The sequence below is a fragment of the Crocuta crocuta genome, unplaced genomic scaffold (assembly GCF_008692635.1).
Source record: "Crocuta crocuta isolate KB4526 unplaced genomic scaffold, BGI_CrCroc_1.0 scaffold299, whole genome shotgun sequence".
Classification (NCBI taxonomy): Eukaryota; Metazoa; Chordata; class Mammalia; order Carnivora; family Hyaenidae; genus Crocuta; species Crocuta crocuta.
Genome location: NW_027532747.1, coordinates 11,121,581 through 11,144,074, shown reverse-complemented (window position 1 = coordinate 11,144,074; position 22,494 = coordinate 11,121,581). Strand labels below are relative to the sequence as shown.

The window sequence follows — 22,494 nt, the reverse complement described above, 5'->3', positions numbered from 1 at the left end:
AGCCCTGCCGGAGGTCCAGCACCTGGAACAGAGTGAAGCCTGCAGGAAGGAGCACCAGGAAGGACATTTCGGAAGAGATAATACAATGTCCCCCCACCCACCTTTTTTAAACAAATGGGAAGGCGGAAGCTCAGAGTTGGGGGTGACTGGCCCATGGCCACACAGCTACTTCGAAAAGCCTCTTGTGGACAGGTGTGTGGGCAGCCAAGCTTGGGTGGAGCCTCTCCAATGACAGAGAAGTGAGGAAAGGGGGCCCGATGGACAAGCACCTGGCTCGGTCACCAAGCCAGGTAGAGGCCAAGGCGGGTCTCAGAACCCAGGTTTCCGGAGCTCAGGGCTCTTTCTCTAGGTCAGGGCGCCTGTGTCTCCAGAAGGTGCTGGGCATCCAGGGGACCAAGAGATACATTCTGTGGGGACTTCTCAGGGTTAGCTGGCTCTGGACTGGGCTGTCCAGGGAGCAGTCCTCTTTGCAAAAAAAGCTCTGGGGACGTGACTTCCCTGTCTAGCTCTGTCAGCCTGGACACTAGGTCCTTCTTCCACGCCTTGGCTGCCACTCCAGTGGGGCTAGACTGTGGGCTCTCTGGACCAGGTGACCTAGCCCCTGGCTAGCACCACACGACCTGGCTTGAGAGGGGCTGATGGGGCCGCTCACATCTGCGTGGGGTGGCGAATGCCCGCCCCACCCAGCACCCTGTGCTGGCGGCCCCGACAGTCACCCGCACCGCAGTCCCTCGACGTCTGGACTGCTACGCAGAGCAGGGAAAGCCCAGCTCCCTTCTGCTCGGCCTGCCGTGCTCATCTCACAGCCACCCCCCACCTGTAATGTCTGCTGACAAATGAGATCATTTAGGACTCGGGTCACACTCCAAATCAGAGATGGGGAACCTTGTGCCCTCGGCAGTCTCCCCCGCCCTAACCAGGACCCGGCTATCTAGCACCCCGAGCCCTTTTCTTTACCTGCCCTTCGGAATGGTGTGGAGATTCCACTAGGAAAAGGAATCTCTGACTTCATCGCAAAGGCTAAAAAGGCAGCTGTTTCCTCCCTGGAAAGGGCTCAAAGGAGGCCTGGGAGCTGCTCCCCCTTGGTCCCACCCCAGCCCTGGGAGGTAAGTCACTTTGATCTGTGTGTAAAGCCTGAGGGTCAGATACGGCTGCCCGCAGGCCCTTGGAGACCAGGCCAAGGGCAATGGGGAATCCCTGTATCTGGTGGGGGGAGCTCTCCTCCCCGCCATCCGCTGCAGCCCCAGGCAAGGCACTCACAATTCCACACACACACACAGAAACAGCAGCACACGGCCCTGTGGAGCTCTGCGTGGTGTGCTCGCTAGGCAAGTCCCCAGCACTGTCAAAGGACAGGAGCGAGAAGGTCTGCCTTGTGCAGAGGGCTGAGCAAGGGACCCTGGCCGGGGTCCGAAGGGGACGGGGGAAGCCTGGGATGCTGGGCATTTGCCTTACTCTGAAGCCCATGACAGTTCTTGGTAAAATTCCAGATGATTCTCCACCCTCCCCTCCCCCAATCAGCCATTTAAATGGCACGCCTGGCTGCTACACTATTCGCGCAAGAGATTCAGCGTGGACGTAAATATTAGCGACTGATTCTTAGGTGAGAGGAAGCAGCAGTTTGGCCCTGGTGCTGTGGGACCTGCCAGCATTTTCCATGGGTGCCCATGTGGCTCCCCTTGCTCGTAGTTTTCCATTGGTAATGGGCAAGAGACTCCTGTTGACTTATTTCTACATCTCCCTCGTTGACTGATTTATTTATTTTTATCTACCTTCCCCAACAACAAGTCAGGCGGACACAGCAGCCCAGGGCGGCCTGGAAGTCAGCGCTTCCCCACGGCCCGACTTATCCACGCAGTGGAAAATTTGGTGCTAATCGCTCCCAGGAGGCAGAGGCCCAGCCTCTCCCCCCCCCCCCCGGGGGGGNGCCCCCCCCCCCCCCCCCCGGGAGGCTGCCGCCACCCCAGGTGTGTTTGGGAAGATGGCGTTCCGCCCCAGGCCCGTACAGCCCCGCCAGAGAGGTGCGGCCCACAGGGACCCTGGCTTCCACAGGTGAGAACGGAGGCCCAGGAAGATGCTTAGCTCCCGACGAGGCGATGGAGACGGGGTGGGTATGGAGGGAGAGACATGGCCTGGAGCTCTGGAGGGGGGGACGTGCCTGACAAGCCCCAGCTGCAGGTTCTCTAACCTCAGGAGAATAATTCACACGTGGCCGCCATAGAGCTGAGCTGAGGGCTTGCGGGGAGCCCCTGGGCCAGACAGTGGGGGAGTCCTAGAAGCCCCAACCCCGTCCCTCAGGTCCAAGGCTGGGCCTCCTTCCCGGTGACCCTGACAGACCCACACCGGGCCTCTGCTTCAATCTGTCTTCAGATGGGGCAGGGGGCAGGTGTCACGCCTCCCACTGGGGTGACACTGCACTTGCATCTGACCATCATCCCAAACACAGTAAAAGCCTGCCTCAGTTATTCCCACTGAGAAGTCCTGGCCTTCCCTGGGGCAGGAGCACAGGGCTGGGGGACGTCCTGCTGGCGGAGGCCACACCGTCCCAGGCCTGCTCTGTGGCCCACCGCCAACCATCCCACTTGGGCAGAACCTTCTGTCTGCCTCACATTCCCAACCTAGAAAACAAAGAGGGTGGAGTAGATGATCAAGGTGAAACTTCCAGGGTCTGGTCAAATCTTCCATCCAATAAGTATTTTCTGGACCACCTATTATACCTGCAGTTTCAGACCTTAAGTGTTAACTAGAAAAACGAGCAGAAAACACTATAGGGAACAGCCTCTTTCTGCAGTCCCGGGTCCCAGGTGGGGGTGGAGGGTGGGTAAGACTGCCCATGGCATGCCAGGAAGGGGCAGGGAGGGCTTCCTGGAGGAGGAGAGGCCACCCCAGCCCAGAGAGCTGCCCTGGAACCTCACTCCCTGCTGCGTGGTGTTGGCTGGGCTGAGCGGGGCCTGAGGGGTCACCGGGCAGTGCAAGGTGGCTTTCTCTCTGACACCTGAAAGGCAGCCAGTGGCTGGAGACACCTCGGCCCAGTGCGGGGCAGGGTTAGAAAGGGGGCGCACTGGCGGTACTGGGAGACTGCTGGACTTACAGGAAGCCCTGGGGAGCTCTAAAAGCCAACAGTGCAGAGGCTAAGGGCTACCAGCTTCTGGACTGTGAGACTCAGGAGGCACACGGAGGCAGGGACCATGGCGACTCATCTCCTCTCCAGCTGTGAGCTGGTCAGTCCCCCACTCCTATCCAGGCCAGGGTCCATCAGAAGGGCATGGAAACCTTGCCCAGCCTCTGTGCAGACTTGCACCTCTGTGCGGACTGGGTGCTCCCCGAGTCTGCGTTTTCACCTGGCCCTGATGGGGGGCTGCCGGCCCCAGGTCACCCGGGCAGGGCCACGCCTCTGTTGGAGACAGACGGTCCTCTTGACAACGTGCCGAGACGCAAATGCTGGTGATTCACCACCTGCCACGGGGGACGAGGTCATTTCGACAGGCGCCTTCCCCATCCCTGCCAGGGTCTGGCACCAACTATTTTTTCCATGTTTAAAGAGAAACAAACAGAGATGATAAGATCCTTCTGATGGGAGAGAGGCCTGGGATGGATGGGCTTTGGAAAAATTTTCCACAAATACCCAGAGAGCTTCCAACACGGCGCCCAGGCGGGAAGGCAGGGCGGGGAGCTCACTGGCCAGTGCTCTGCCCTCCCCGAGCGCTGCCCCCTTGTGCCCCGGGGCATTGCTGGTGCCCCAGCGTGCAGGAAAGCCACCCTCTAGTGAGCAAAGAAAACAGGCAATTTGCTCAGAAATGAGGAGTTTTGCTCCTGGGTTTTTGCTGAAACTTTCTCCTCAGGGCCCCCAGACCTTGTCCCCGGGCTGGACCAGTGACAGAGGCAGTCGGGCTGGGGGCCTGCGGGAGCGGCTGCCCGCAGGAGGCCCCACGGCTGCTGTGGAAATGGGACAGAGACTCAGCCTGTCACTTTCTTTTCCAGCACCACGGAGCTCTTATCACTGACCACTTCAATATGGAATAAATCCGCATCAAGATTAGAGTCATTTCCTCAAAAGTCCCCCATCGGCTCTAAGGAGAAGAGCACAAAGATGTGCCCGGGCTCTAGAACAGAGGCTTTCAGGGTGGAGCTAACATGCGGGGGCCACCTGCTGTCCGATGGGCGGAGCCACCAGCGAGAGTCAAGCCTTCTCCAGAGCCAAATGCCCGTGCTCAGAGCTCCAAACAGATCTGAGAGGGGCTGAGACGCTCATGTGCAGGGACACGGGAAACCGGGAGAGTAAATCAAAGCGCCAGCAAGTATTGCTCCCGTGCTGTAGCACATGTGACTTCCATGCTGTGTGGGTTTAGGAAAGGTAATGCTATGCTGCTCCCTGGGGTCCACACAGGTGGCTGCTCACAGCCCACGGGGACCTGCCCAGAGGCTCTGCCCGCCATTAGATCATGACCTGAGCCCAAGTGGGCTGCTTAATTAACTGAGCCACCCAGATGCCCCCTGTATGACAGAGGTTAAATAACATGTCCAGAGTCCTACAAACTGCCAGTGAATGGTGGAGCTAGAATTCCAATAGGTCTTTTGGCTCTAAGCCACATCTTTCCTTCCTGCCACCCACCCAGGCAATTCTGAGTCTCGTTCTTTCTCCCCTGAGACTCCCCGTAGCTCTTCTGTCTCTATCTAGAGTGGAAAGGTGAGCTCTACTCTATCTGTCCCACGAGTACCCGCCACCCTGGAAGGTTCCGAGGCTGGGACACTTGTGTTCTTCTCTGCCAGTCACACTCTACTCCCCCTTTGCCTCCCTTCCCCCCCCACGAAACCATCCAGATCTGTAAGTACAGTGGCGTGCTGGTCAACTGGCTCTCTGAAAGAACAGAAAAAGCCCAGATTTGCAGTGCTTGCCAATTTCCCGGGTATAAATACTCCCACCACGGATGGTTTCAAGCTCCCCGTGATGTCGCTGTGGGCAGAACTGGGAGAAGATGAACAGAGCTGGCTTGCCGGCTCCGGCACGCACCGCCGGTGTTTACCAGTGAGCAGCAGCTGCAAGAGGCCCCTGGCCCAGCAGCAGAGGGACCAGGTGATGCCGGTGCCGTAAAACCCGCCCATCCCATCGGCCAAAGCACACTGCTGTCCTGATGGCTGAGGGGGGTCAGCACCAAAATTCTACTTTCTTCAGGGTTAAGGCTGCAGAAAGGGAGAAGAGGGACGCGTTTGCTTCTCTCGTGGAGCAATGTGACCTGCGTGGAAGCTGAAGGCGCCACTGACCCACCCCCAGGGCACCCCCGACATCCAGGAAAACGGGGCTGGAAGCTTCTTTTCTCCCATTTAGTCTCCCCAAATCACTCAGCAACACAGCCCTTTGAGACTGATTTCTCTAAAGCCAATTTTCTTGTCAACTGGGCTGTGTCCCATGTCACACTTGCTGGTGGGTGTGTGGGCGTCTGCGCAGTGGCAGGGGGTGGCTGGAGGGGGCTGCTTTCTGCAAGAAGGATGGGACTGTAGCCGGCTTTCTTTCGTCATGCCAGGGGCAGGAGCAGATGTGTCCCCTCTGTGTAAGGTGCCAGGCGGCAGGTGAAGAATTTAACAGCTTGTGGGAGTTCTAATTAGATTGCCAATTATAACTCGATTGACCTGCCTGGCTTTGAAAGGCCTGGAGAAACTGCGCATTGTCCTTAGGAAGAGGCAGATTTTGCTTCTAGTTTGTTCTGGGAGATCCCTGCAGGGATCACTTGCTTGCACTTTGATTCTAGCCCCATGCATCTGTCTGGACTCCTGCGGCCCGGATGCAGAGGAGGAGAGAAAACCTGAGGGGGGTGTGTGTGGGGGATTCGGATCCCTGTGTGCGGGGGCGTTCTCTGCAATAGGCGGATTTGCTCCTTTATTTGTGAAGAAAGACTCAGCATCATGTTCCCCAGGCTCCCCTGCAGGGTTGGGCCAGCAGTTTCTCCTTCGTTCAGAAGGACATCAGCCAGCATTGCAATTACACATTTAATCAAGACCGACCTCCTGGCAAGGCCAGATTCCAGGTTGTGTGTGTGTGTGTGTGTGTGTGTGTGTGTGTGTGTGTGTGTGCAAGAGTCCTTGCAGAAAAGATCACTGTTGTTATCAGCCTGGGGTGCACCCTCTCCCGGGACACTGGAACCTGGCTTGAGAATCGGGTCTCCGGCAGACACGAGAGGGCACGTTTGACGCCCCTCCTAGGAACCAGGGTGTGCATTCACTGTTAGACACCATTCAGGTCCTTCTGGCTTATGCGTGTGATCGCATCTGATTCTCCTATGACCAGCCCGACTCACGGAGGAAGAAACTGAGGCCCAGAGAAGCCCAAGGGCCCCCAGCTCCTCTGTGTGGGACCATGTCTATAATTCAAGTCACTCCTGTCTCTCACAGTTATCACAGTGATCTTGCTCACCGGGTCCCCTCCTTCATGGACATCCCATAAACCCTGCAGGGTCCTGGGCCGGCCACAGCCCGGAGCTGAGAATCAAGTGGGGCCATGGGAACCAGAAGGCCTGGGAATCTGGCAGAGTCAGGCCCAAATCCCAGCTACAGTCTGGATGAGCTGGGTGGATGGGAAAACTATGTAACTGACCAGAACCTATGCGTCCTCATTAGCCAGGTTACTCTGCTGCTCCGTGAATGCTGGTGCCCCTTGGGTTCTGTCCTTGGCCCTCTTTCTTTCTCTCTCTCATTCATAGCCCAGCTGGGAATGGGTCTCATGCCCTCCCATGCCTTCAGCCACCTCCAAGCCACCACTGCCTCCTAACCATGGCCGCTGCCCTGGAAATGCTCTGGCCTCCAGACCCAGCTGGCTGTGTGCAAGGCTCATAGCCTCCTTCTTCCCATTGCTGCCTTCCCTCCTGTGCTTCCTCTTGTTGGTAAAGACACCTGACCCAGGTGTCTGAGAATCAGGTGAGAACCTTCCAATTCCCTCACCAAGCCCCGCTGAATCTGCCTTCTCGAAATCTTTTTTTTTAATGTTTTATTTATTTCTAGGAGAGAGAGAGAGAGAGAGAGAGAGAGAGAGAGAGACAGCGTGAGCAGGGGAGGGTCAGAGAGAGAGGGAGTCACAGACTCTGAAACAGTCTCCAGGCTCCGAGCTGGCAGTCAGCACAGAGCCTGACGCGGGGCTCGAACCCACGAACCGCGAGATCATGACCTAAGCGAAAGTCGGACGCTTAACCGACTAAGCCACCCAGGCGCCCCTGCCTTCTCGAAATCTCTTATCCTGGACTGTCAAGATGTTATTAGTGGAGTCCAGTCCTTAGTGTCTCTTAGCTTCCACCTAACTTATCCTCCACAGCTTCTAGAATGATCACTCTGATATGCAAACTGGATCACATTCCTTTACTTGTCTTAAGCTTTTTTTAATCTTTTTTTTTAATGTTTTATTTATTTCTGAGAGAGAGACAGCGTGAGCAGGGGAGTGTCAGAGAGAGAGGGAGACACAGAATCTGAAACAGGCTCCAGGCTCTGAGCTGGCAGTCAGCACTGAGTCCGACGTGGGGCTCAAACCCACGAACTGTGAGATCATGACCTGAGATGAAGTCGGACGCTTAACCGACTGAGCCACTCAGGCGCCCCTTAAGCTTTTTTAATCCTGAAAAATTTCAAGCATGCAGAAAATTCGGAAGGCTGATCTAATGAACATCTATATACCTATCGCCTAAATTTAACAACTGTTAACGTTTTTCACACTTGCTTTATCTATTTTGGGGGCAAGAGTTAGTATTCTGAAGTAAATTATAGGCACTGTGACACTTTATCCCTAAATACTTCAGCAGGAATCTCTAAGAACAAGAGAAAAAGGATGTTTCTTTACGGAACAACTCTAACAAAGTTAACAGTGCCTCCTCACCATCTCTGCTAACTGGCCCCAACTGGCCCATACAGATCTCCAGGAGCTGCTTTGTTTATTAGGTAGTCGAGCTCCATCTGTTCCCAACTTGTGGAGGAGTCGACATCTCCACTCAGCTGCTGAAGCCTGGCGCCCAGGTCACACCTTCGGTGGAGCCGTGTCTGTCCCTCATCCCTCATGAGATCAGACAACCCATGACCTGTACCTCTGTCTACCAGAGGCCCTGTGACTTTTTTTTAATACTTTTTTTAAAGTTTGTTTTGGGGGAGAGAGAGAGAGAGAGAGAGAGAGAGAGAGAGAATGCGAGAGAGAATCTGTGCTGTCAGTGCAGAGCCTGATGTGGGGCCCGAACTCCTGAACCTCAAGGTCATGGCCTGAGCAGAAATCAAGAGCCGGATGCTTAACTGCTTTAGCCACCCAGGCGCCCCGCCCCTGTGACTTTTCCTACACTTAGTTATACATGTTTATGGCTCTCCTTCAAGACTTGAGGGGGAGCGGTATGCTTATATCCTCAAGGTCTAGTCCAGCATCTGGCACAGACCCAGGCTCCACGCAGCTTACGTACGTCATGTCATTTAATTCTTACAGCAGTAACTAAGGGGCCGTTGTGTGGAATACATGACGCTGAAGCCAAGGGTAAAGCCAGAACAATGCCTGACACGGAAAAGGTGCCCAAGTGCCGGTCCCTGGTCCCTGCCTGCTCACAGGCCCCCAGCTGAAGATGTTCTGAAAGGCTTGAAGAGAAACAATGCCTGAGGACGTATCTGAAGAGGCAAGTGACCCATAAATACCAAGCAGATGAGGAAAGGGAGGAAAGAGATCACGCGTCAGTCATCAGTTGGTGAGCCTGGTGGGAGGTGAAAGCGGTCAAGTAACTATGGGGAGAGGGGTCTGCCGCCAGGCGACGGGGCTAGAGTCCCAGGGACCCTGGCACAGGTGTTCTCAAAGGGCTTTCCGAAAGTTCCTGGAGGCCTGGAGCTTCCTGGATGCGGGGGCCCAGATCTGGGAGCTAGGGGTGGGCCTAGCCTGCGGTTCTGGTCTCTCTCTGCAGCAGGTCGCCAAGGCCCTGGGGAAGGACGTCAGGGTCAAGGCTGCCTCCAGACCCTGGGCGGTGCCCTCACCCAGTGCCCCTTGTTTGATCCCCCGCACGCCTGCACCCCATTCCTTGGTCAGTGGTGCTCGCTGGCTTCTGAGAGCAGGGGCTCTCCGAGGACAGGGCCCAGAGCAGGCGATCTGTGCAGATCTGTGACCGGTGCAGGGGCCGGGGGCTGCCTTGGCTCCAAGCCACCACCTTCCTAGAGTCCCAGGGTTTGAGGCTTGGTGAGCTTTGGTATTTTGTCACTGATAACGTTTGTCATTCCTTTCTCCTAAGCAACCCCTCACCCCATCCCCTTGGCAACAGGAGAGGAGCCAAAGCCTACTCTTTCCTGCACCCGCTGGGCTCATAAATCAGCGCTGATCCTGCTGCTCCAGGCGGACGGGGCAAGGGCAGCTGTGAGAAGGGGCGCTGCACGGCAGGGGGCCGGGTAAGAGGCAAGTGCGGAGGCCAAGTCTTGACTCCAACTGGGAGCAACACTGAGAGAGGACGCAAGCTCAGTGGACGGTGCAGGACCCGTCCAGGCAGACTCGAGCCCTCTAACCCCTTCATCCCCTGAGCAATGACCTGGGGCCAGGGCCGGCCCTGCCCTCCAAGAGCTCCGGTCTCTTCCCCACCCCCACCCCAACGTGAGAAGGCAGATGCCACTGCCCACTTCACAGACAAAGTGGGCATGAAGCCTTCGGGAGTGATGCCATCAGGATTCCTGGTGGGTCTGCCAGCCACTGCCCTGGGCTCTTGGCAAGTCCCTTCCCCCCTCTGGCCTCAGCTTCTCCATTTGTAAAAAGGGGTGCTTAGACTATGGAATGTCATCGGTGTTCTAAATCCTGCAATGCTCTCTGATGAGTGTCGGGTCCAAAGATGCCCTGATACTGGCGAAGAAATGCTGGAAGCAGTTATCTGGGAGAAACTTCTAGGGTGTCTTTCCCAGACCTTTGGGCTGAAGGGTTTCAGGCTCAAACAGAAGGTCTAGACAACGTGTATGCAGACATGTCCCAGAGAGAGCCCAGGAGCGCTCCGTGGGGAGCCTCTGGGACTAGCATTGAATGACGGGGAAGCCATTCAGACATGAAGCAGGCTGGGGGCAGCCGACCTAGGTGGCCCCGAATGCTACTTTCTCATGGCGACAGCCTTCTTGTTGACTTCGGGGGCAGGCGGTGCTGGGGAGGAGGGTGCTGTAGCAGGGCTCAAATCCAGAGGGGCCTGAAATCAGGAAGGGGAATTAGGGAACAGAGAACAACCCAGATAAGGGAAAACTTGGACCAGACAGTCTGATCCAAGCCAGGGAGCAGCAACTATGGTAAGGCAGGGATGTGGTAGAAGTGAAACGTCAAGTCATACTGGAATAATGGGCCAGAATTTCTAAGAATAAATGGTTTGGATAGATCATGTCAGATTTTAAATAATTTTAGATCATAATTACGAATGAGATACTGAACTGCACTGCCTGTAATTAGTCATCTAAGACTCCAAAACAGAAAATAGAAATAAACACAGAATTAATTTTTTCCTTAAGCTGTGGCAAAAGAATGCCCAGGGTCATGGCTTGTATTCTGGAGCCTGCACTGGGTCTGTGATTTCAGTCCTTGTTGAAAGCAGGGTGGCCTGATGCCATATCTCCCCGGCCAGCACTGAGAAAATGCTGCAGTGGGTAGGAGGAATCCAAAACCCAGGCAGAAAATGTCTGCAGGGAGTTATCTCTGCACCGAAGGATGCCGCTTGGGGTGGGAGGGCTGTTAGTGGGGGAGGGGTTGGGAAGATCAAAGGCCACAAGCCACACAGGAGCCACGTGGATGCGGAAGTTCTACATTTCCAGGTGACGCTCCTTTTGCTCCAAGAAGGACGCACACGCCCGACAAACGGAAAATGCTTTAAGCTAAAAATACGCACTTTCAAAAGGATGTGAGGACATAGCTTGAGTCATAAAAAAACGTTTCAATTACCTGGCTCTTCCCCCAAACGATTTCCAGTCCCTCTACCTATTCAGATGTCCTCCCCCCCATGGCTGGCAGCTCCGACCCGGCTCTGACAGGCTCCCTGTCACTGCCGCTGCTGGTGTCCTACCCCAAGACGGGTGCAGGCACTGTGCAAACCCCGTTAGAGTGACACGGCACCCTCCCCCTCCCCAGAGGAGCGGAGGGACGTGTCTTGATTCTGTGGCCGCAAGGGAAGTTGCTTGAGTCTGGGTTTGGGGTGGGGGAGGGGGTACAAGCAGAGGCTCCCACAGTCTGGGGCCAAGATCACAAGTCACAGCCTGAACAAGACACCAGGCTCAGTCTACGGAGGGAACCCCATAAAAAGGGCTAAGTCACCATCAGGGGACAAGGGAGTGTCCTTGGGAAGTGACTCGGAGGTGGCTGACATAAACTCCACAAGAGAATTCATTTGAGCAGAAGGATCAGTGTTTGGATGTCTGTTTTCCTCAAACAGGAAATGATATTTAATGATATTTGCACGGCAGCTTGGGGCCAGAGGACCAGGCTTCTCTAGGCCAGGCGGGACACGCTGTCCCCTTTCCTTGGCACTCCTGAGGGTGAAGCCCGTCCCCTTCTTGGCTCACCTGTAACCACAGGACAGAAGTGAGACACTCTGGCCCTACAGAGAGTCTGGGGCCCGGGAAGGGGGTCTCTGTGTCAGAGGCGGGGCTACTGCCTGGAGCCACACAGCCCCAATCCCTCGGCCCCTGCCACGTCTACCTGTCTGCCTCGGTGCCCCAGGCTGCCTGTGGACGGCCATTTCAGCCTGTCTCTGCCTTAGGTCGTGGAGCCTGGCATCTGGCTTAGAGGGTGAGCTCCTCTGGGGAGGAGGAGGGGTGAGGGAGCCCAGCGGGTCTGGCCCAGGAAAGGCATCAATCTTTGTAAATTACCATTTCACATTCTCGTCTGAAGCTAGGTCTCTCACGGGCATGGTTATTATGCGTCAGCTTCTCAGACGGTGATCCTCTCACTGAATGAGAGACACAGAGAGCAGGCAGCCTGGGGGCACACAGGGCGGACCCTGGTGGAGGTGCCCGGACACTGTCCCACAGCAGCCTTCGGTCTACACATGGTGACCATGCCACCCCCGAATGGGGCTCAGGGGCTCACAGAAAAGGATGTGCTTGGGGACAACAGGACAGGGTGTCTGAACATGAGAGGAGCCCGCTGCTCCCCTCAGGGCCCGGGGGGCACAGGTCAGCCTGGGGTCCCGGCTGTGCCAAGCACGCCTGGCAGGAGCCCCACCTTACAGCACAACACATTCTCTTCGAGACCCGGCCTGGGACACACTCAGATCCCACTGCACTGGAAGGCGCCGCTGATTAGCTGACTTGGCCTCCATGGTCTCATGTGAAACCATGTGGCTGAGACCTCCAGTTCCCCCCTCGATGTCACTTCCTATACTCGTGGTGGGAAGGGACTGTGCTGAGGCCAAGCCAACAAACACCCTAAGGCCTCTGCATCGAGAAATAGTTAACCCAGTTAAGAATAGCATGTTCCAATGATACCTGCTCCAAGCCCATTCAAGGGAGATGGCGCCGGGTGCTCTGGGGGGCTTTGTTTGTAAAAGGGGAATAATGACATCTGTCAAGGTCAAGTTGGTTCTTGAACTTGTTCTCCTCTCTCCCTGCCACACCTCATCTCCCTGCCATTCCTGGTCTACACCGGTCACTGTGTCACCTCAGGCATGGCACCATCCCCTGACAGATCCGTGAAGAAAGAACCCTATGTTGGTTCCACACGTGCTTCAAGGGAAGGNGGGGTGGGTGGGTGGGGGTCAGGAATGGCTTCTTTGAGGTGTGACATCTGAGCGGGGCGCCATGGCAGGCTCTGCCCTCCCTGCTACCCAGGCCAACCTATGGAGTCTGCCCAGCGCCCCCTTCAGGTCCAAGGCCGGCTCCTGGTCTGCCTCCCTCTGTTCCCCCCTGCCAAGCCCAGATGCTTCCTGTCTCTGCCTGACAAGTCACACCACCCCTTCCTACTCCTTTCAGCCTTAATAAGCTGGACTACAGGCTCCAGAGAAACAGAAAGTAATACTTAAAAGCAAAAGCACATGCTTTTGGCCAACCACATGCTATGACATAGTCTTATTTCAGCCCCGGCTGCTGAAATTCGGTTCAGAATGAAAGCCACGCCCACAGGCAGATCTTTTGGAAAGGAGATGCCTCCCTCACAGTCAAGTAGATACAGGGGGGCTTCCACTGACTCAAATTATAGAGAATGATGGTAACGTTCACAGCTAGTGTTTACGGAGCACGATGCAGCCTGTATGAGCTCGTTTAACCACACGATAACACTGAGGCGTACTATGGTTACCCCTGTTTAACAACTGACATAACGGAAGTGCAGAAACATTAAGGAACTTGTCTCGGGCCACATGTTAGTATGTGACAAAGCAGGGACTTGAACCCAGGCAGGCTGGCTGTAGCAACGGGCTCTGAACCCGTGTCGTGCTATCGCTTAAGCTGGAGGCGCTTCCGCGACTCTGCAAACATCCAACCTTAGTATCGCCCAGCCCTGGCTCTGCTCCTAACTTGCAACGTAGCCTGGGCCGGGGCACCGAGAGCAGTCTCCCCAGCAGTAAAAAAAGAAATTGTCCACTTCAGCGCATACTGTGAGGGCAAACACATCAGGTATGACATACGAGGTTTTCGATTTCTTTGTAGAGGTTATATTCATGCCAAATATTAACAGTTCTTGAAAGGGCCTTGAGCTACTAATGAGGCTAAAAATGTAGTGCGGGTGACTAAAAGAAGGGAGAGAAGGCCGAATGAAGAACAAAGACCTAATTCCCCAACAGAACACACTACTTTTTCTCTTGCACTGTTAGTTTGAATCCCACTTACAGTGAGTGAAGATATTGGGGAAACTAAGTGTTGTACACTTAAGAGTACTCTCCACAAGCACACGGATGTGTGGGCAAGGGATGGCATCTAAATACTTCATTAAGTCTTTCTTCAAAGAAAAAATCTGGTCTTAACTTGAAAAGCATTTTTAAAAAAAACAATTAAGTAAATAAAATGCAATCAATAGATGAAAGAGCCTTCTCATTTGACCATGGCAAGGCTTTGTTCCTGCCAATCATTCTATGTACAGGAAGAAAATTGATACTTCAGATGAAAGAGATCCATTTCCAAAATTCAGCGTTTGAAAGAGGAAGGGTATCTTGATTCTATTTCATCGGCTTAATTGTCTTACCCTGAGCAGCAGAAGGGATCAAGGGCCCCTCTTCAAGACAGGTTTTGCCACGGGAAAACGAGCTGTGCCGATGTGAAACCCTGCCCAGTGTGTCTGTGCCTCGGGCCGCCCTTGACCCCAGAGCCCCCCAAGAAACTGATGGATAAATCACACAGATACTCAGACACAGGATGCCCATCTCTGGGGTCACCCCTGCAAGTCCATCCCCTTCATGCATCTCTTTCAGCACAGGCACAACCTGGAGAACATGCTTCTAACTAGTAAAAAAATAGGAGACGCAAGCAATCCACCCTCCCCCCTCCCACCTCCAGAAATCTCAGTAAGCAGACGGACACTTGAAAGGACGAGAGAGAGAAAACACACTGAAGGTTCAGAATCCAGCTGTGCAAGCTGCCGGAGGCAAGCCAGAGTGCACCTCTTTCCCTCCATTTCAGCCCTCTCTGCCACCCTTCCGGCTCGTCACGCAGAATGGGATGAAGTCTTTTCCCACAATAAACACACATGTAAGCCTGAAGACAGTTTAAAGAAAGCTCTGACTTCGGGCCCCTCTTTGAACTTCAGAGGAGCCTTTTTCTCTTCTGAGCAATGTCGTTAGCCAGCCCGTTGTGATGAATGCTTCTGGATCAAACTTTAGAGCTGTTAAAACAACTTCAAATGCAGTAACAATACATAAGACATAACCCACTGCACTGCACATTTGATGTCCTCCTTCCAAACCCACCATCGATGCAACGTGCATCTGCTAGTTAACAGAATGTGCTTTTCCAACAGCTCAGCCATTCTCCCTGCCAGTCCTTCCCACTAATGGACTGCCGTGGAACAGAAGTACAACACTACCAGCATTTTTAATGTCACTTCAGATTTCTGATGTTTCGGAAAACATTAGATCATGGAGAAAACCCTTCAAGACAGCCTGTGTATGGTGAGGGTCGGGGTGGGGGTGCCTGAGTGGCTCAGTCAGTTAAGTGTCTGACTCTTGATTTTGGCTCAGGTCATGACCTCATGGTTCACGAGATGGAGCCCCATGTCGGGCTCTGTCCTGACAGTGCAGAGCCTGCTTGGGATTCTCTCTCTCCCTCTCTCTGTGCTCCTCCCCTGCTCGCATGCCCATATGTATGCTCTCTCTCTTTCCCAAAATAAATAAATAAACATTAAAAAAAAAAAAGATAGCCTGTGTATGAAATCATAGCTGGAAGCCATCTTGACTGAACTCGGGAGTTTTTGGGTCTTATGATCCTTCCATAGAAGACAGGCCTCAGCCACACTCCTTGGGCAGATGGCTTAGCCTAACCCATCACCTCCAACCGCCTCCCTTCCCAGCCATCTTCCCCTCTCGTTGAGGAGCTCCACCAGCGGTTTCGTAACCACTACTTCCTCTGGGGGAGGTGGTAGAACTTGCCACCTTCTCCGGTCTTCTGGCTGCCCTCCTTTGAATGACTGATGGCTTCTGTCCCTTTCTAGGCCTTGTCTTAGAAACATCAACATTCAAGAGGATGGCCTCTATGTGTGCTCTTCTCTGAGAATCAGTCTGGAATATCATGGCCTCTGTTGCACCAGACTTGCTTTCAGTGAAGGCTGACCCTTCACGCCATCTCTCCGCCTGCCCCCTGCAGAGGTGCGGGCTTGGGCTCACCAGTGCCTCTGCTGAGCCCCGCCTCCCCTGGGCCTCGTCCCTCGCAGGCTCACAGCCTTCTTCAGAGCCCTGTTTCCTTCCCTCCACATGCTGTGCACTCTGGGAAGCCCTGGGCGGCCCCCACCACCTGTCTCTGTTCCACACCTTTTCTCAACCTGTCAAGTGGTTTGGAGGAAGACCTGAGCATCCTGCTAGTGTGATCTAGGGTAAATTTATTTCTCAGCAATACGTTCCCCTCCTCGCCTTATCAGCTCCTCTCCATGCCACCTCTTGGCTCCCTGCCATGCCCATTCCTCTTCTGGAAGTTCTTGTCCCTTTCTCACCCTCCAATCTCGCGCGTTGCCCCCGTGAGCCCAGGCCGAGGTTATGAGATGTGGAGCAGGTGTCCCTGTCTGCAGAGCCTGTCCCTGTCCTGGTAGCTCTGTCCTTGGCTACCTTGAGTCTCCGTGCCTGCCCTTGGCCTGAGCAGTGCTCGCCAGCTGCCCCCAGCCCACCCCCAGCCCTGTTCGCCTCCTCTCCGCCTACTCCAGGTCACAGGAAAACTGGTGTAGGAAAGGGGGCTCTGTGTTTCGTTAATTCGTCTCGGGTCCTGGGGCTGAAACATGGCATGCAAATGTATGTAAGTGTATGCACTTATGCAAAATGATATGAAAATATGCCTTTAGATTTTCTGGGAAAAGTCTGATCATTCTCTGAATTCCTCCCCTTGTCAACAACCTCACTTTGTAATTCCTTATCCCTTTGGGTCCCTGTTCCCTTAATACCTGCCCACACTCAGCTCTTTGCCTCCCTTATCTTGTGCCAAATCATTATTAACGGTAAACACATTATTTCTCTTCTCCCTTCCCTCTAGGGAGAATTGAAACACGTAGAGGAAGGCTGAAACCATTAGAAAAGTGTTAATTTTCACTGGGGTGTAATTTACGTTTCTTTTGTTGAGTCTGACCTTCTATTAACTTTAGTGAATACCATCTGCTCCAAGTCATTACTGCTTTTTTAACAATATTAATGTGTTTGCATTTCTGCTTAAATCGTCCCTGTCCTCCGAGCCGGGCGATCTGGCACATGCTATACAAGGGTAGCTAAGAAGCCCTAGAAGTTTGCCAACCCTTGTTCTTCATGGAACAGGCAGAACTCCTCCCTGTTTGGATCTCCGTGCCCTCCATCTGCCACCTGGGCTCCACCTGTAATGGACGTGGCTTCCTTCCTTCCAGACAGCTCCCTCCAACTGTCCCTCCAGCTCTTCTCCTTCCTCTCCGAGCCTGACTTCCGGCGCGGACACACTTTCCACCCTCTGGTTTTTCCTATGACCCACAATCGGCCTGCAGCCCCTCCTTCCCTGGGAACCCCCTTGGTTGGTCCTCTGGTCATCTCACCCTTCAAACTCCTCCAAACTGTGATCTTCTGAGCCTCACCCTTTCTGACCCAGCCCCTTACTTGCACACTCCTGGCCTTGAGTGCCAGGCAACCGTCATCCTGGCTGTTTCTACCCTCCTCCAGCACAGAAGTCTCGAGCTCCTGGCTGCTCCCTGGGATTCAGCCTGGTGAGAGGCCTCTGATCTCTCTGCTGACCCCGTGCCCTCAACTTAGGGGCCTGCAACCCAGGCTGGTCTCTATGAGGGCAGAGTCAGGACCTCCTGTGTCTTAATAAAGAGATTTCAGTTCCATGTTTAATTTGTGTCTGGTGCTAGTAGTGGCCCCATTTATACATCTGAGGACACTGAGGCACAAAGAGGGTGACTTGCCTATGGTCCCCAAACCAGTGAGTGACAGAGCTGGGATTCTAATCTTACACCTTTTCTGGCCTAGGGCCTCATCCTTAGCTTCTATTGCAAAGGCCACCTTCTTCCCTTCTTATGCTTCAAGCCATAGAAATGAGGCACAGCTTTCCTGTGCAGCCTCAGGACAGAGGCAGAAAAGAAAGGGCTATGATGTGTCTGGGCTGGAGGCCTTGGGGGTTCTGGGGCTGTCCCCCCCCCGCCAGATACCAGGAGATCCAACAGCTCCAGTGGGAAGGGAATGTGCCAGCTGTGAGATGGGCGGTGGGGGTCAGTCTGGGGAACACAGGCTGGGTGGGTCATTTACAAGGTCACCAAGAAGGAACCGTCCCTGTGCCCTTTGGGATTCATACTAGTTATCATCACTGGGCAGCATTTTGGAGTCCAGGATCTAGACCTCAAATTTGTAGGCCTGCGGGCCTCAGCCTGCCCCCAGTCTGAGTAGTCTCTGAATATATCAGGATGCACTGAGAAAAGTCTGAAGGGTTTGTGATTACTATTTTCTACTGGCAAGAATGCTTTTGAGTCAGACAAGGCTCGGCCATTGCTGGTGACCCAGCAGGCAAGGCCTGGCCTCACCTGGGTCCCGCTCACCAGCTCCCCTCACCGGGCCTGAGGCTGCCCCTTCTGAAAGGAAAGCATCTGACATTTGTTGGGGAGCTCGGGTGACTCGAAAAGCTCCAAAGGTGAAACAGAAGATGTTCCCAGTGCGATTTTCCTACTTGATCTTTTGTCTCATGTTCCCCTTGGGGACAAATGAGAAATACTTGTCTGAATAATTCATAGGCCCCGAGGTAGAAACACACCGCTTCTTTTCAATAAAAAGGATGGGTACACGGTGTTGATGATACCTCTTCTGCGATGCTCTACCAAAAGCACAGAGATCTGAAAAGCTCTGTACAAAATCCCGCTTACAACAGGGAGACAAAAATTAAAAGCCATGTAATATTTTTCATCAAACAGACTAATGTTTGAATAATATGGAAAATTATTTATAAAGCTGTACCGAGCTACACAATGTTCATAAAGGGAAGGTGAAAAAAATCGAGTAGCTGTAATTATAAGGTCTGATTTATTTTTAATTTTTTAAATGTTTATTTTTCAGAGAGAAAGAGAGAGAGAGAGACAGAGCATGAACGGGGGAGGGGCAGAGAAAGAGAGGGAGACGCAGAATCCAAAGCAGGTTCCAGGCTCTGAGCTGTCGGCACAGAGGCCAACACGGGGCTCGAATTCACAAACCGTGAGATCGTGACCTAAGCCAAAGTCAGATGCTAAACCGACTGAGCCACCCAGGTGCCCCAGCTTGATTTGTTTTTAAAACAGAAAACCAGTAGTTGGCTGTTTTTGAAACTGCTGACCTCCTTCTACAGTTTGCAATATCACTAGAAGACACGGCAAGAGAACTAACTAAGGCTTTGTGATCCTTTGGAAAGCATTCTGTTTCTTAGGTACTCAACCACAGCCTCCTAGCCCTGGAGCAAACTCCCAGCCTATTTAGTTGCTTGTTTTCATTTTACAGAAAGGAAACCAAGTGCACGCAGCTTAGGGTCTTTCCCCAAAGTTAACGAGCGAGCAACTGATGCCACAGGGTCCAAAAGTCCGTTCTCAGACTCCTCGTCCAAGGCTCCCTCTCTGTGTCACACACTGACCACTGACTACAGACACCAGGCTCCCGAGGGCTGCCGACACGAAGGCCACCTCAGCTTTACCACGAGGCTCCTCTGTCCAGTGGGTCGTTAAATCAGAGATATCCCACCACTCAGTACGAAGCATGAATCCCACACCTCAGCCTGGCGTGCGGGCCCAGAGAAGCAGTATGGCTTTTCATTGGCAACTCAGACTTTGGCTCACTTTTGAGTTTCCATTCATGTGCTTCACACAGTAATACTACCAATGAGAATGCTGTGGAGTGATGGGTCTGCTCCCCACCCCACCGAAACCGAGGTGGAGGGATGGCCAACCCAGGCAAGGCATGGAGGGGAGTGGCCGGGCAGCCCCAGGCTTCTGGGGAGCGTGCATTTCTGGGGGACCATCACACCACGTGCAGTGCGGAAACCAGATGACTTACCTGGGTCCTCTGTAAGAGGGCCCACCCTGCCCTCCTCTGGCAGGAAGCCCCTGTTAGCCAGCAGCCTGGGAGACAAGCCGGGGTCTCCCCAGGGTGGGGACACCCTCCTGAGGTGGCTGCTATAAGCGGCGCAGAGACCAAGGTCACAATGGCGGCACCCACTGCTGGGCAGGCCTGCTAGGGCTGCGCCCAGCCACCCGCCCCCCGGGCCCCATCTGCATAAACCACACGGAAATGGCACTGGTGGCTCCGTGCGGGCGGACGTGGCAGCCTGGCAGGTAACCACATGGGCCTCCCAACCGGAAGGAAGCTGCCTGCTGCTTCAGGGGGAGCCCCGACCTGGGAGTGGGGTCCCCGCCTGGCTCTGAGACTCACCAGTCGCTGCATGCTCTTCACGTGGGTGGGACTGATGGATAAGGCTTCTTCATACCAGCGCCGGGCTTCGTCGAGGTTTCCCCGGAGCTCGGCCACCTGGCCACGCATGTACAGGACGTTGTGGGACATGGGGAAGAGGTTGGCGGCTTCCTGAGTGCAGGCTGTGGCTTCTGCAGGCTTCCCAATGCCAATGTAGACTTCGGCTGTCGGGGGAGAGCAGAAGACAGATGCTTTCCTGGTGCGCTGCCCTTCTGAGGGCCTGCGAACGGCTGTGACTCTAGCTGGGGATGTTTACACCCCCCCCGTGGGAGCCTGGCAGGCAGTACGCAGGGCCCAGAGCCAGCCAATCCCCCAGCCCGGGTGGGAACAGCTGCCGGCGGACAGCCCTGCCCGCCCACCGTTACACTGGGACCCGACTCGCTCTGGCTGTAGGGCCGTGGAAGGTACAGGAGTCACCACCAGCCAGAGGGGAGCGAGGCCTGCCTGGCGCCACCCCCACCCCCACCCTGAGGACACTCACGCTCAGGGCTTGACCTAGGGCCCCTTGGTATTCGGGACACCTGCCCTCAGGTCTGACAACCATAAGGAAAGGGCTGGAATGAGCTGAAGGCCAGAAAAACCAGAGGCGCACAGCACCTCCAGGACTGCCCTCCGGCCTGTTCTCCTGATGCCATAAAGTGTACGGAGGGAGCGGGTTGTGGCTGCCATGTTCACCAGCATGAAGTAAAATGGCTGCTCCATCAGACCCTGCCCTCTGACCGGTGAAAGTTACTGCGTCCTGGAGACTATTAACTGTATGACACCGACAAAGCCCTTTGAAAACCAAGCTGTCACTTTCAAAAAGGCAGGAAAATGACCTTTGCTGCAATGTCAGGCCTCAGCTCTCTCCGGTTGAGTTCCGAATTGCTTTGCAGCCTCTGCTTCCCAAAGGGCCCATCGTGCGTTGCCGCCTACCTGTCTCTCGGGCACACACAAGTGCCCTCTCCTCCTGAGGGCATGTGACCCTGGCACCACTTTCTTCCCAGTGCTGGGCCAGCATCTTCGAGGACTTCAGACCCCTCCCCCCTCTCCTCAGGACTACTGTGCAGAGTCCTACTCGGCTGGCTGCTGATCCCTGGGCCCACTGACTACTTCTCCCACCTCCAGGGTGGCCCCCGACTCCTCAGCCCCCCTGGATCCCCCGCCCTCCACTCTGGGCAGCCAGAGACATCTGCACCCACACCTCCAAGTTACACGTACAGTAACATATTATATATAATATAATGCAGGCCAAAGTAGAAAGGACACAAAAGAAATAGAAAAGTTCTAGTACTTTCCTTGGGTACTTCACGAGCTGTGTTCTGGAGGCTGTTTTGGAGCTGCCTTGACCGGGGCAGGGCCTCCGTGGGCCCCTCACCTGCTGCCTGCCACACCTGTCTGTCCCACCCGGCCACTGCCAGGTCAGCCTGAGGCAGAGCTCGGGGACGGGCATCCCACCCTGCAGAAAAGTGACCCTTCCTGAAAGCTTTCTGCTTCTGCTCAGCCCTCACACCCTTCAATAGCCTCCCAGGGAGGCCTTCCCTGACCGTCCTGCTTAACCTGCTCCCCTCCGTACTCAGCACGATCCTGCTCCATTCTGTTTCCCTGTCCTCCCTAATCCCAGCCAACAGGTTCCTCTCGCTGGTCTCCTGCGCTGTCTGGATGCCCCCTACAGAGTGAAGCCATCGGCCACATGAGCGCCGGGACTGTGTGCGTGTGTTCACTGCTGCATCCCTGGGGATGGGAATAGCGCCTGGCACCATCAGAGCCCAGGGAAGAGTCGCTGAGTGAATGAATGAAAGAATGAATGAACAAATGATAACACAGCAACAACAGTAGCTAACATTCATTAAACGTGTGCTTTATGCCAGGAAGAGCCCTCATTTCTCCACCTGCGCATGATGCCATAGGTACTATTATTTTACCCCCATTGTACAGATGAGGAAACTGAGGTACAGAGAGGCTGAACAACTTGTCCAAGGTTTCAGGGCATGATGGAGGCAGAGCCTGGTCTGGGCCTCTAGAGAGAACAGCGGTCTTGACCCCAGATAACATCCAAATCCCTTGATGCCTGGCTCTACCGCCCTTACTAACCTGTGTCTCTATGGCTCCCTGACACCCCCGGCGTGCCCTGCTGCGTCCACACACACTTCCAGTCTCCTGCATCTTCCTGTGGGGCTGGCCCCCCTCCCCCCACCCCCACCTCCAAGGCCTGCTCAATAGCTGTCATCCCTGGCAGAGGGGAGCCCAGCCTCTGCGGTCTCTGAGGGCCATGGCCCTAGACATGTTTTGGGGAGGGGTCCGGAGTCCGCTCATGGACAGCACACTTTCTATCTCCCCACCTGCAGCTTTGAGCCCAGAGGCTGGAAAAGGGCAGGTGTGTATCACGCACTTGTGCTATGTTGATGCTGCTGACTTTGACCTCAACCAGCCTGATGGCCCCTCTCCTCAAGTCCCCTCTCTTTCCTAGTGATCTTCACCAACCACTGACTCCTCA

General features: G+C 54.6%; 1 protein-coding gene across 4 annotated transcripts in view; it reads right to left on the bottom strand.

The window, feature by feature from the left end:
- The window catches only part of TTC7B (tetratricopeptide repeat domain 7B), a 252,850-nt gene that overhangs the window by 14,359 nt on the left and 215,997 nt on the right, over window positions 1–22,494 (bottom strand). For all 4 annotated transcript variants that reach the window (XM_077780871.1, XM_077780872.1, XM_077780874.1 and 1 more), the window contains one exon: window positions 19,980–20,182. In XM_077780871.1, coding sequence (XP_077636997.1) covers window positions 19,980–20,182 — 203 coding nt within the window. The remainder of the gene's footprint in view (window positions 1–19,979; window positions 20,183–22,494) is intronic.